Consider the following 12804-nt stretch of genomic DNA (forward strand, 5'->3'; position numbering starts at 1 on the left):
GCCCTGGTGGAACGCCTCATCAGAGCAGTGCACAGCAGGCCCCCGTGGAGGACCAACACAGTGGCTGAACACCGGGAAGGAACTGGCACTTTAAGTCCGGACATCTGAAACTTGGTAAGACTGGTCTTTGGAGCTTGCCCACTCCATTTGAGTGAAAGCGTGGCCTGATCACCCATGGGGTGCCTGTACCAGCACTTTGGTTCTTGTTTTTGACTTGACTTGAATTAATTGCTTGATACTTCAGTTTTAGTGTTGATTTTGACTTGACTTGAATTGCTTGATAAACAGGCATGCCTTTATTGGCAGTTTGGTTTTGGTTCTGATTTTGACTTGGTTTAAATTGCTTGACGAACAGGTGTGCCTTTAACGACACTTTGGTTTTAGTTTTGATTTTGATTTAGTGTGAATTAGACAAGTGAGTCACCTTTTACCCTTTCCTTCTTGTAGTGTGAATGTTGTTTTGTCTCGAGAGAAAAATAGGTCAGACACAAAGTAAGCCCACTCCGCTAGGAACTGTGTTAAAAAAAAAAAAAAATCAAGAAAAGAAAAATAAAAGGAAAGTCATCAAATCACCAAAACTTACTCTATTAAAATGCATGTTACAGAACCTTAAGAAAGGTTTTGCAGGAGATTATAGAGTTAAGTTAACTCCCTAGGGGTTAAAAACTCTGTGTGAATTAGAATTGCCCTCTGTTGGTGTTGGATGGCCCACCGAAGGAACTATAGACAGAGAACAATTGGCCATGTATTTAAGGTGGTGACAGGGGTCGGAGAACATACCTAGATCAAATCTCTTTATATTGACTCATGGTTAAATATAATATAGACAAAACCAGCATAAATTTAGCCCTGTTTAACAGCTTATTGCAAGAAAGCCAAAAGTAAAAGGAAGAGCAGCTTCACCAGCAGACACAGAGTTAAACAAGGAGTCCCAGAAACAGCAAGAGAAGCCAGTTTTGCAGAAACCGCCAGAGATAATATAAATTATTTCTCCATATGTCCCAGCTTACCCCACTTTACCGAGGCCAACAGCCCCCTCAGAAACTAGATTCAGGAGCTAACATGCCCCAGGTCTCACCTCGAAGGGGAGGATCGGAGCCTCGAGAAGCCAAGGAAGGAAGTCAAGACAGTCAAGTGGCCGTCTCAGATCTGGTCTTGCTCGAGCTATGCAAATGCCTCTCAGGGAGTTGCGAGGACCTGTCTATTATAATGACCAGGCCCACATCCGGAGGGGCAACAGACTTTCATCTATTAGTCCATTTCAACCATTAATCTACTAAACTGGAAACACCCTGAACCTGCCACCTTGCTCCCGGCAGCCAGAGCCCTGTCGAGCATGACTGTGTGGAGGTGTTGGACTCAAGTTTACTCTAGTAGACCTGACCTCCGGGACCAGCCTGGGCATCAGTAGACTAGGAGCTATACGTGGACAGGAACAGCTTCATCAACCCACAAGGAGAGAGATGTGCAGAGTATGCGGTGGTAACCCTGGACACTGTCGTTAAGCTGAGCTCATTGCTTTAATTAGGGCCTTAGAACTCAGTGAAGGTAGCACTGTAAACATTTACACTGACTCTCGGTATGCCTGTTTAACCCTCCAAGTGAATGAAAAATTATACAAAGAAAAGAGCCTGTTGAACTCCAGGAAAAAGGGAAAAAAAGACCCAGAGAATGCAACTCAGCTTCAGCGTTTGCAGAGGTACTGAGAAGCACTTCTGCAGAGGCTAAGAGTTGGTAGAAAAAAGCAAGTAATATAAAAAAAGATTTCAGGAATGCTTCAAGGAGCTGACAAGAGCCTAAGTCAGTTTTATAAGGGACTCTATAAAGCATTCTGGCTTTACACCCATTTAACCCTGAGGCTGCTGAACATCAGTACATAGTAAATACTTCATTTGTAAAGCAAGCCCAGGGTAACGTCAAGCACAAGCTGCGGGCACAAATACCACCTAGTCTAGAAAAGTGGCCACCAAGGTGTGTGTTAACTGTGACCAAGGAACAAAACTGGGAAAGAGCAAAAGAAAAGGAAAGACTAAGAGTAAGTGTAAAAAAGAAAAATTAGCAGCATGAGAGGACGCGGACGTGGGTGTAGACACGAAAGAAGTCAAGCTAAGCAAGGATTCAAGAGCCGGACAAGGCTGGAGAGAGATTAATGTGCGAGATGCAGAAAGAAAGGGCACTAGAAAGGGAAATGTTCAAAAGGCAATAAACGAAATGGCCACGGCTGCGAGACAAAGAGGCCGTCGGCCAAGGGCTGGCGCACCTTGGAGGAACCAAACATCGATTTCGTCAGACTGACAGGAGCTGAAGAATGTAAAGACTAGGGCAGACCCGGCACCTTCTCATTAGGCTCCCAGGAGCCCATGGTCACACTGGAAGTTAAAAGCAGCAAGATTCTGCCGTATCTGCATTCCAGTTTCTCACTGAAGGCTAAGTCACTAAATAGAGTTACAAAGCGCAGGGGGAGAAGAACCGCTCCTCTAAGAAACTTAAACAGGGCCGGGCGCGGTGGCTCACGCCTGTAATCCCAGCACTTTGAGAGGCCGAGGCGGGCGGATCACGAGGTCAGGAGATCGAGACCATCCTGGCTAACATGGTGAAACCCCGTCTCTACTAAAAAATACAAAAAATTAGCCAGGCGTGGTGGTGGCGCCTGTAGTCCCAGCTACTTGGGAGGCTGCGGCAGGAGAATGGCGTGAACGCAGGAGGCGGAGCTTGCAGTGAGCCGAGATTGCATCTCTGCACTCCAGCCTGGGTGACAGAGTGAGAGACTGCGTCTCAAAAAAAAACAAAAAAACTTCTGTTATTAAAAAATACTGTGTTTGGCCGGGCGCGGTGGCTCAAGCCTGTAATCCCAGCACTTTGGGAGGCCGAGACGGGCGGATCACGAGGTCAGGAGATTGAGACCATCCTGGCTAACACGGTGAAACCCCGTCTCTACTAAAAATACAAAAAACTAGCCGGGTGACGTGACGGGCGCCTGTAGTCCCAGCTACTCGGGAGGCTGAGGCAGGATAATGGCGTGAACCCGGGAGGCGGAGCTTGCAGTGAGCTGAGATCCGGCCACTGCACTCCAGCCCCGGCGACAGAGTGAGACTCTGCCTCAAAAAAAAAAAAAAAAAAAAAAAAAACAAACTGTGTTATTCGCAAAGAAAAAGCTTTTAAGACCCAGTAAAAAAACTAACCTGCTTAGGACATGACAAAGTTGATACACGTGCCTGTACAGGTTTAACACAGGTTTGATCCTAGGTCTTTATTTAGAAAATAGTTTCCAGCTATAAGAAAATTTAAAACCTTCACTGTAAGTGTATTACTAGTAACAGAAACTTGCTTGCTGCTGTCCTGTGTATTACACTTGCTCCTTCAAATAATAAAACTGAGAACTCCCACTACTTGTGAAAATTCTCAAAGTGGGGGATAAGGACGGAGACCACTACTCCTCCTGCTGCCCTCCTCCCGCCCCCCACCTTGCCTAGTTCACAAGACAGGAGGAAAGAGAGAAAGAAACAAAAGTAAGATAAATAGCCAGACAACCTTGGCACCAGCACCTGGTCCTAGGAGTTAAACAAAGTAATAACAATAACATCAACCCCTGGCCTAAACTACTTGTGTTATCTGTAAATTCCAGACACTGTATGAAAAAAGCATTGTAAAACTTTTTGTTCTGTTAGCTGATGCATGTAGCCCCCAGTCACGTTTCCCACGCTTGCTGGATTCATCACGACCCTTTCACGTGGACCCCTTAAAGTTGTAAGCCTTTAAAAAGGCCAAGCATTTCTTTTCTGGAGAGCTCGGCTCTTAAGACGTGAGTCTGCCGACACTCCTGGACAAATAAAAAACCTCTTCCTTCTTTAACCCGGTGTCTGAGGAGTTTTGTCTGTGGCTCGTCCTGCTACAATCCCAAAGCCTCGGGAAGCAATGCTGGTCTTTGCTGGACCACCATGTACTTTCATGACACCAATCCCTTCCTATCCTATTCAACTTCTAAAAGGTGCCCCTGGGCGGATGCTGGCTGTCCGAGGTGACCTGGGGTTCAGGTCCCTTTCAGATGAAGGTAGGGTCCAGCCCCATGGGGCTTAGCGGGTTTTCTCCCCGTGTGCGGAGACAAGAGATTGTGAGAAATAAAGACACACGACAAAGAGATAAAGAGAAAACAGCTGGGCCCAGGGGACCACTACCATCAAGACACGGAGACCAATAGTGGCTCCGAATGGGTGGGCACACTGATATTTATTGCACACAAAACAAGGGGGGCAGGGTAAGGAGGGTGAATCTTTCAAGTGATTGATAAGGTCAAGCAAGTCATGTGATCATAGCACGGGGGGCCCTTCCCTTTTAAGTAGCTGAAACAGAGAGAAGACAGCATACGTCAGCATTTTCTTTATTTTTTATTTATTCATTTATTTTTTTTCTGAGACGGAGTCTCGCTCTGTCGCCCAGGCTGGAGTGCAGTGGCGCAATCTCAGCTCACTGCAAGCTCCGCCTCCCGGGTTCACGCCATTCTCCTGCCTCAGCCTCCCGAGTAGCTGGGACTACAAGCACCCGCCACCTCACCCGGCTAGTTTTTTGTATTTTTTAGTAGAGACGGGGTTTCACCATGTTAGCCAGGATGGTCTCGATCTCCTGACCTCGTGATCCGCCCGTCTCGGCCTCCCAAAGTGCTGGGATTACAGGCTTGAGCCACCGCGCCCGGCCAGCATTTTCTTCTATGTACTTAAAAGAAAGATCAAAGACCTTAAGACTTTCACTATTTCTTCCACTACCATCTACTACGAACTTGAAAGAGGAACCAGGAGTACAGGAGGAACATGAAAGTGGACAAGAAACGTGACCATTAAAGCACAGCACCACAAGGAGGGGTTTAGGCCTCCAGATGACTGCGGGCGAGCCTGGATAATATCCAGTCCCCCACAAGAAGCTGGTGGAGCAGAGTGTTCCCTGACTCCTCCAAGGAAAGGAGACTCCCTTTCGCAGTCTGTTAAGTAACGGGTGTCTTCTCAGACAATGGCATTACTGCTTGACGAAGGAGCCCTCAAGCGGCCCTTATGCGGGTGTGACAGAGTGCTCACCTCTTGTCTTCTAGGCCACTTCTCACATTGTCCCTAGGTTGTAGTAGTAATGCAACAAAGAGTAATATTTTTTTTTTTTTTTTTTTTTTTTTGAGACGGAGTCTGGCTCTGTTGCCCGGGCTGGAGTGCGGTGGCCGGATCTCAGCTCACTGCAAGCTCTGCCTCCCAGGTTTACGCCATTCTCCTGCCTCTGCCTCCCAAGTAGCTGGGACTACAGGTGCCCGCCTCGTCGCCCGGCTAGTTTTTTTTGTATTCTTTAGTAGAGACGGGGTTTCACCGTATTAGCCAGGATGGTTTCGATCTCCTGACCTTGTGATCCGCCCGTCTCGGCCTCCCAAAGTGCTGGGATTACAGGCTTGAGCCACCGCGCCCGGCCAACAAAGAGTAATATTAAAAGCCAATGATTAATGTTTATACTAATGATTGATAATTATCCATGATTTTTATATCCAATTTGTATTATGACTATTTTCATTTTAACTATTTTATTTTCTTTTCTTTTTTTTTTTTGAGACGGAGTCTCGCTCTGTCGCCCAGGCTGGAGTGCAGTGGCGCGATCTCCACTCACTGCAAGCTCCGCGTCCCGGGTCCACGCCATTCTCCTGCCTCAGCCTCCCGTGTAGCTGGGACTACAGGCGCCCGCCACCTCGCCCGGCTAATTTTTGTATTTTTTTTTTTAGTAGAGATGGGGTTTCACCATGTTAGTCAGGATGGTCTCGATCTCCTGACCTCGTGATCCGCACCTCTCGGCCTCCCAAAGTGCTGGGATTACAGGCGTGAGCCACCGCGCCCGGCCTTTTTTCTTTATTATACTGAAACAGTTTGTGTCTTCAGTCTCTTGCCTTGGTACCTAGGTGATCCTCCGCCCACAGATGAAAGCAGAGCGCTGCTGACATTGGTGTCTTCTCCAGACGTACTTGGTGGCCCAAATTCTTTCCCTTGGCTTTACAAGTGAGCCAGCGGTGTCCTGCTGTCAAGCCTGAGAGATGATGGGCACAGGCGACACTTTTTAGGACATGCGGATGTTTTCAGAAACAAAACAAGAAATGTTAGCCCTGAATTCTCCATTTCACGTGTTCTTCCTGATATTAACCACACATTCTTTCTAACATTAACCACCACATCGTCTTTTTGCAATAATCTTGGCAGGGGAAAATATGCTAGCCAGGGTCCACTAAATCGATTTTAAGCACGGAGGATGGGTCACACCAGGCAGTTCAAAAGACCCGTCCCTGGGCTGGACGCGGTGGCTCACGCCTGTAATCCCAGCACTTTGGGAGGCCGAGGCGGGCGGATCACGAGGTCAGGAGATCGAGACCATCCTGGCGAACACGGTGAAACCCCGTCTTTACAAAAAAAATACATAAAACTAGCCGGGCGAGGTGGCGGGCGCCTGTAGTCCCAGGTACTCGGGAGGCTGAGGCAGGAGAATGGCGTAAACCCGGGAGGCGGAGCTTGCAGCGAGCCGAGATCTTGCCACCGCACTCCAGCCTGGGCGACAGAGAGCGAGACTCCGTCTCAAACAACAACAACAAAAAAGGCCCGTCTCTGCGGCAGCGGAGACCCTGCCCCTCCTCCGTGTGCCCACTCCTTTCCGTCAATCACCGCAGCGGGGAGCAGCTATTTGAATGTCCCCGCCCCCTATCTGAAGGCCGCCCTGCCATTGGCCCCGCCCCGCCCCGCCCACCGTGGCCAGACTTTCGCGTGCCGCGGCCCCAGTACGCAGGGCGGAGACTGTGCCGACATGGAGTTGGGTCTCGCGGGCCGCCGGGTGCTGGTCACCGGGGCGGGCAAAGGTGGGCGGCGGGGAAAGGTCGGTAAAGGCCAGCGGAGGGCAGAGGCGGGCAGGGGATGTCCTCACTGAGCCGCGCTCCCGGCAGGTATCGGGCGCGGCACGGTCCAGGCGCTGCACGCGGCGGGCGCGCGGGTAGTGGCTGTGAGCCGAACACAGGCGGATCTTGACAGCCTTGTCCGCGAGGTAGGCCCCGCCGGGTCCCAGGGCTGCGAGGCGGCGAGCCAGGAGGGGGCGCCAGCCGGCGGGGGCGGTATCCCTGTGCGCGACTTCGCCTCCCCTCGCGAGCGCTGCGCTTCTCACCGCGGCCTGGGCGCCGTCGCACCGTCTTCCGGGGCTGGTGGCCTGCGTGGGAGGTCGGGTGGCCGGCAGAGCTGCCAGGGCTGCCGGGCTCAGAAAGAGGCCGAAATGGCTGCGGAGCAGGCCCCGGGCAGGAGTCGCTCGGACGCAGGGAGGAAGTGAACCGGCCGGAGGTAGCGCCTGGCTGCTGGCCCCACAGTCCTGACACCTCCGGAACTCCTAACTCCTTTCCTTGTCCAGCTGAAAGGGCACCAGCCCCAGTCCCCAGCTGTGCCGCTTGCTGGGCACAAAGCCTCTGGTAACTGCCCCCTGATACACACAGTGCCCGGGGATAGAGCCCGTGTGCGTGGACCTGGGTGACTGGGAGGCCACCGAGCGGGCGCTGGGCAGCGTGGGCCCCGTGGACCTGCTGGTGAACAACGCCGCTGTCGCCCTGCTGCAGCCCTTCCTGGAGGTCACCAAGGACGCCTTTGACAGGTGAGCCTGTGAGGGCGGAGAAACCTCAGGGAGGGGCTGTCCCGGAGGAGGCAGCAGCCCTAATCTCTGACCAGGGTCTGCCCCTCGGCCTCTAGATCCTTTGAAGTGAACCTGCGTGCGGTCATCCAGGTGTCACAGGTGAGCTGCCCTGCGGGCTGGACGAGAATTCTGAAGAGTGGTGTCAGCTCTGCCTCACGGTCTCACTGCAATTTCAGATTGTGGCCAGGGGCTTAATAGCCCGGGGAGCCCCGGGGGCCATCGTGAACATCTCCAGCCAGTGCTCCCAGAGGGCAGTAACTAACCATAGCGTCTACTGTGAGTACCCCAGCTGTGCCTTCAGCCCCACCCCCACCCCAGCCTCACCCTCATCACCAACCCCAGCCACAGCCAGCTTGGGTTCCTCTTCACAGGCTCCACCAAGGGTGCCCTGGACATGCTGACCAAGGTGATGGCCCTAGAGCTCGGGCCCCACAAGGTGAGCAGGGCTGGGGTACCTCCCCCAACCTAGGGCACCCTACTCGCCCTGCTGACCCCAGCTGTCCCGGTGTAGATCCGAGTGAATGCAGTAAACCCCACAGTGGTGATGACGCACATGGGCCAGGCCAACTGGAGTGACCCCTACAAGGCCAAGACTATGCTGGACCGAATCCCACTTGGCAAGTTTGCTGGTGAGTCAGGTGGGAGATCAGCCAGCGTGGTGCCAGCAGCCCCTGTGCGTGCCCTGGGCAGGGGTGGGAGGGAAAGATGGGCGACAGCCTCCTTCATCTATGCCCCTGACCCCCGCCCTGCCCACAGAGGTAGAGCATGTGGTGGATGCCATCCTCTTTCTGCTGAGTGACCGAAGCGGCATGACCACGGGCTCCACTCTGCCGGTGGAAGGGGGCTTCTGGGCCAACTGAGCTCCCTCCACACACCTCAAACCCCACGCCGTGCCCATCCTACCCCCAATCCCTCCAATAAACCTGATTCTGCTGCCCAGGCTATATGCTATTCCTAGGCTGCGAGCAGGTAGCTGGGGGCTTGGGGCCTGGTATGGAATGCGGGCAGAGACCCATGAGATTCATATTCCAATCCAAGGCGGAGCCCGGCTCCCACTCCTGAGGTCTTCAGGCCTGGCCAGTTTGCTGTCAGGGAGGTAGGAGGCGGTGAAAGGCCAGCTCCTAAAGAGGGTGGTGAATGTCAGCAAGGTTGGCCTTTGGACCTGTCCAGAACCTCTGGGGTGAGACAGTGTGTGCATGTACGGGTTGATCACCTGCTCTGTGAGTGTACGGTTGGCTCCTCCTCCTTTAAGCTAATGAGTAAGACAAACGGGGAAACAAGGAGGATGTGACGCTTCTGCACTTCGTCAGTGACCTGAGCCACTTTGTTGAATCAGATGGTCTTTGGATACTAGAACAGCATTTCCTCAACTTGTGCTGTTCACAATGTAATGAACAGACACAGCACCCTGAAGTCTAATCTACAGTTTAATCATCTTAAGTCTAGACAAGTAACTGTAAATCAAGTCCCAATATGAAGAATTTGCCAATTCCCATGGTGTAAACACTCCTACCACAGCTGATTTCAAGCTACCAGTTAGATGCCATTGAATGTGGAGCTGGAAGAGATGCCCTCAACACCCCATTATGTGGTGTCTGTGTCCATAGGTCCTGCAGATGTACATAACCCAGGGGCAGAGAAAAAAGCCATGTGTGCAGAAATAACTAGGAAGTGATGTTTGTTGATTTTGCTTTTAATAACACAAATTGTAAACTTCTATAACTTAATTGTTAATGATCATTGACAACTGGCTAGCAAAATTCTTGAGAATTCCGCAGTCGGCTTTCCCGAGCCAGTAGGAGCTGCCCCCACACAGTACCAGGCGGAAGCAGACGGTGGCCCCTCCAATCCCGAGTGACTCCAAGCCTGGGACCTTGGTTCAGGGCCCACCGTTTCTGGCTTCAGCATCAGCAGACTGTGCTGGGTTGCTGCTCTCTTTGCTTTCCACACCACACCCCGACCCCCGTGCCCTCCTCCACCCTGCCCCTCCGCCTGGATTGCCCTTACTCCCAGTGCCAGCCAGAGGAGCCGAGGGATGGGGGGAGGCTGCCCTGGCTCCCATGGGGCTCCATGAGGCCTGACCTGCTTCAGCCTCTTTTCAGACTGTCCCAGTCAGCACAACAGGAGCTGCCTGAGAACCAGGCCTGCCTCTCCCCGACATGTGCCCTCCCAGAGGCGCACATCAGCCTGAGGGAGGCCTTGTACACAGCCAGGCTAACATCCCAAGCGCTCAATGCACGAGCTATTGCTTTGATCTGGGTGGGCTCCTTTGGGGGCTCAGCAGGCCCCTCTTCCCTGGGGTGGGGTGGAGGAAGCTTAGTGCTGTCCTCTAGGAACTCAGCTCCGAGGTGAGGTGCGGCTGGGGTGGCAACCTGCTCTGCACCATCACTTGGGGGAATTAGGAGCAAACCGCCCCAGGGCAGAAGGGCAGGTAGTGAGAGGCAAGAGGTGTAGGTGGAGAATGTTTATTGTATAAAATAAGAAGGGGCCGCCCCGCCTTGGGGCGCAATGGACAGAACTCCCCCCCACCCTCCCCCTCCAGGGAAGCCCATCCTGGGGCTTCCCTGCACCTGCACCTGCCCCTGCAGCCCTGAGGGAGACCCTGCTCCCTCCTGGCCTCCGGCGGGGGCCAGGGAAGGCTGGAGCCACACCCCAGAATGAGGCAGCAGAGAGGACAGGATCCTGCCGCCCAGCCTCATCCCCATGCTTCCCCCCTGCCCACCCTAACCGCTCCCCACAGCCGACTCAGGGACACCACACGTCTCGACACAACAGCAGACACGTCTAGGGCTGCTCCCCGCCAGCCCTCAGGCTCAGGTGTGCCAGGGCTCTAGAAGACCGTGCACTTCTTCCCTGGCTTCTTCACTGGGGGCGGGCAGAGCACTGCGCGGATTGCCTCGTCAAACACTGTCTTCAGGCCCCGCTGGGTCAGGGCTGAGCACTCCAGGTACTTCACAGAGCCTAGGCAGTGAGGCGGGGAGACAATGAGAGTCGGGTACAACGAAGCCTCCCCACCCCTCCCCTGCATGCCGCCTGCGCCTACCCACCAATCTCCCGGGCCATGGCCAGGCCCTGTGGGTAGGTGATGGGCGCCAGCTTCTTGTCCCGCAGCCGCTCAATGGTGTCCTTGTCGTCGCGGAGGTCCAGCTTGGTGCCCACCAGGAGGATGGGTGTGTGGGGGCAGTGGTGCCGCACCTCCGGGTACCACTGCAGGGACAAACGCTCTGACCCCTAGGCCCGGAGTCTGCTACCCCAGCCCCACCTGAGCAAGTCACGGCCCTCGGGGACTTTCCCCACTGCTCCAGAGCTACACTTGGCTCTTCTTCCTTAAAGGGGTGACCAGGGGCGTATTTGGTGGGGAGATACTGAGAAAAAATACGCAGCCAGAGAACCTGGAGATCCTCCCAGGGCCTCCCAGCCAAGGCCCATTCTCAGCAGGCAGGCAGCCCCTCCGTTCTGAGAGCTGCGCCCACCACCACTACGCCACCCCATCAGCCCCCACGATCATTTTCAGACCCCACCCCATGTGCCTACTCCAGGCAGAACCGTATCTCAACTGCCTCTAAAGGACAACTTGTCGGGGCAGGTTCTGGGGCAAGCCCTCTCCCCACAGGGGCCCCCAGCCTTGCCCTACCTTGGCACGAACGTTCTCAAAGGAGGCCGGGCTCACCAGGGAGAAGCAGATCAGAAAGACGTCCTTGGGAAGAAGGTGGGGCCTGGTGGAGTGGTCAAGGGCTCCCCAGGGCACTGCTCCCTCCCTCTTCCGGACCTCAGGGACCCACCCAGCTCCCGGGGCTGGCCCCGTTGTCACCTACAGTTTGGGGGTAGGAAAGTGGCCGCAGCCGATCATAGTCCTCCTGCCCCGCCGTGTCCCACAGCCCCAGGTTGACCGGCTTCCCGTCCACCATCACGTTGGCCGAGTAGTTGTCAAAACTGCAGAGTAGTGAGGGCAGGGTCAGGGCTTCGGAGGGGTCCCAGAAACCCCTGGCCCTGCCGGCCTGTGTCTTGGGTTTCACAACTCTGCACGGAACTAGAACTCTAGCCAGCACCTCAGCCCCAGCCGGGAAGCCCAGAGACAGGGCCACCTGAGCCGACATGGAAGCCCAGGGGAGATCCTGCCCATGAATCCCCCATGCCACACTCACACGGAGGGCCTGTGCTCTCCCGGGAAGCCCCCACACTCACACGGAGGGCCTGTGCTCTCCCGGGAAGCCCCCACACTCACACGGTGGGGATGTACTCTCCGGGGAAGGCGTTGGTCGTGTAGCTGATCAGCAAGCATGTCTTCCCCACGGCGCTGCGGACAGGGCAAGCCACGTGGCTCCCAGGCCCGGCCTCGGACCCTCTGCCCAACAAGGGCAAACCCCTCCCCAGCAGCCAGAGGCGAGTTAGGGTGTCTGGGGTGGAGACGGGGGTCCCAGCCCACCAGATCCGCGGCGACCTAGGGCTGGAGGACGACCAGGGCAGGCCGGGCTCCGGGGGCTGGGGTGGTGAATGGGGGCGCAGGGCGCCCAACATTGGCGCCCCAGGCAGAGGCCCCGACTCGAGGGTGGCGGCAGGAGAGGGTGGGGCCGGCGAAGGGTTCAGCCCAGGTGAGAGGCCTGGCCCCACCCACTAGGAGGACAGGGCGGCGGCCCCGCCTCACCGGCAACCAGCCCGGGCGGGAGCCGGGCAGCATCAGGTGGGCCCGAGCTGGAGGCCCGCGGAACCCGCCCCGCCCCACCCCGCCCCCCTCGGCCCCGGGGCGCACGCGGCTCGGGCGGGGTACTGCGGGGCCGCCTCGCGAGGACCCGGGCGCCACCCCCGCCCCGCCCCGGCTGCGCCCTGAACCCCCGAGCTCCCCCGGCCCAGCCCAGCCGAGCAACCTCCGGGCCGCGCACTCACCCGTCGCCGACCACCACGCACTTGATGGCCTGCATGGGCGCGGGCCGGGCGGCGGCGGGCGCGGCCGCGAGCCGAGCTGCGGAGAAATGCCCGGCGCCGCAGCGGCCGCGGACCCGAGCGCCGAGCGAGCGGCCGGAGACAGCCGAGCGCCGCCGAGCGCCGGGCGCGGAGACAGCCGAGCGCGGCCGGCGGGGGACGGGGGCGGAGGCGGGTGGGGGGCGCCCGGCCGCGCGGCTTTGGGGGCGG

General features: G+C 55.8%; 2 protein-coding genes across 5 annotated transcripts; one reads left to right on the forward strand and one right to left on the reverse strand.

The window, feature by feature from the left end:
• The first annotated feature begins 6753 nt into the window (after positions 1 to 6753).
• On the forward strand, positions 6754 to 9087 carry DCXR (dicarbonyl and L-xylulose reductase). The gene is made up of 8 exons (XM_010354337.2): positions 6754 to 6862; positions 6947 to 7044; positions 7481 to 7635; positions 7731 to 7773; positions 7851 to 7950; positions 8046 to 8110; positions 8186 to 8303; positions 8431 to 9087. The coding sequence occupies exons 1-8, from the start codon at positions 6811 to 6813 to the stop codon at positions 8532 to 8534; spliced, it is 735 nt and encodes a 244-aa protein (XP_010352639.1). The 5' UTR covers positions 6754 to 6810; the 3' UTR covers positions 8535 to 9087.
• A 1036-nt stretch (positions 9088 to 10123) lies between these two features.
• Positions 10124 to 12725, reverse strand: RAC3 (Rac family small GTPase 3). Of its 4 annotated transcripts, none has more exons than XM_030923984.1 (6): positions 12559 to 12725; positions 11900 to 11971; positions 11490 to 11607; positions 11309 to 11371; positions 10722 to 10881; positions 10124 to 10635 (listed from the first exon to the last, which is right to left on the reverse strand). In XM_030923984.1, exons 1-6 carry the CDS (start codon positions 12591 to 12593, stop codon positions 10505 to 10507), a joined length of 579 nt encoding a protein of 192 aa, XP_030779844.1. In that variant the 5' UTR covers positions 12594 to 12725; the 3' UTR covers positions 10124 to 10504. The 4 variants fall into 4 exon arrangements, with proteins under 4 accessions (XP_030779844.1, XP_010352637.1, XP_030779845.1 ...); XM_030923985.1 differs by having other exon boundaries at positions 10125 to 10635; positions 10718 to 10881; XM_010354335.2 differs by lacking the exon at positions 12559 to 12725 and having other exon boundaries at positions 11900 to 12410.
• Between the last annotated feature and the right edge of the window lie 79 nt (positions 12726 to 12804).

This window comes from Rhinopithecus roxellana, chromosome 19 (assembly GCF_007565055.1).
Source record: "Rhinopithecus roxellana isolate Shanxi Qingling chromosome 19, ASM756505v1, whole genome shotgun sequence".
Taxonomy (NCBI): domain Eukaryota; kingdom Metazoa; phylum Chordata; class Mammalia; order Primates; family Cercopithecidae; genus Rhinopithecus; species Rhinopithecus roxellana.

Bases quoted from the DNA above. Each gene is read 5' to 3' on its own strand.
- RAC3 (XM_010354335.2), bottom strand. From the start codon at position 12,192: ATGTTGGGCGCCCTGCGCCCCCATTCACCACCCCAGCCCCCGGAGCCC. The intron at 11,608-11,899 runs GTGAGTGTGGGG...ACTACTCTGCAG, and splicing joins GGAGAGTACATCCCCACCGT to TTTTGACAACTACTCGGCCA. The intron at 11,372-11,489 runs GTAGGTGACAAC...CTTCTTCCCAAG, and splicing joins CACTTTCCTACCCCCAAACT to GACGTCTTTCTGATCTGCTT.
- DCXR (XM_010354337.2), top strand. From the start codon at position 6,811: ATGGAGTTGGGTCTCGCGGGCCGCCGGGTGCTGGTCACCGGGGCGGGC. The intron at 7,045-7,480 runs GTAGGCCCCGCC...TGATACACACAG, and splicing joins TTGACAGCCTTGTCCGCGAG to TGCCCGGGGATAGAGCCCGT. The intron at 7,774-7,850 runs GTGAGCTGCCCT...CTGCAATTTCAG, and splicing joins CGGTCATCCAGGTGTCACAG to ATTGTGGCCAGGGGCTTAAT.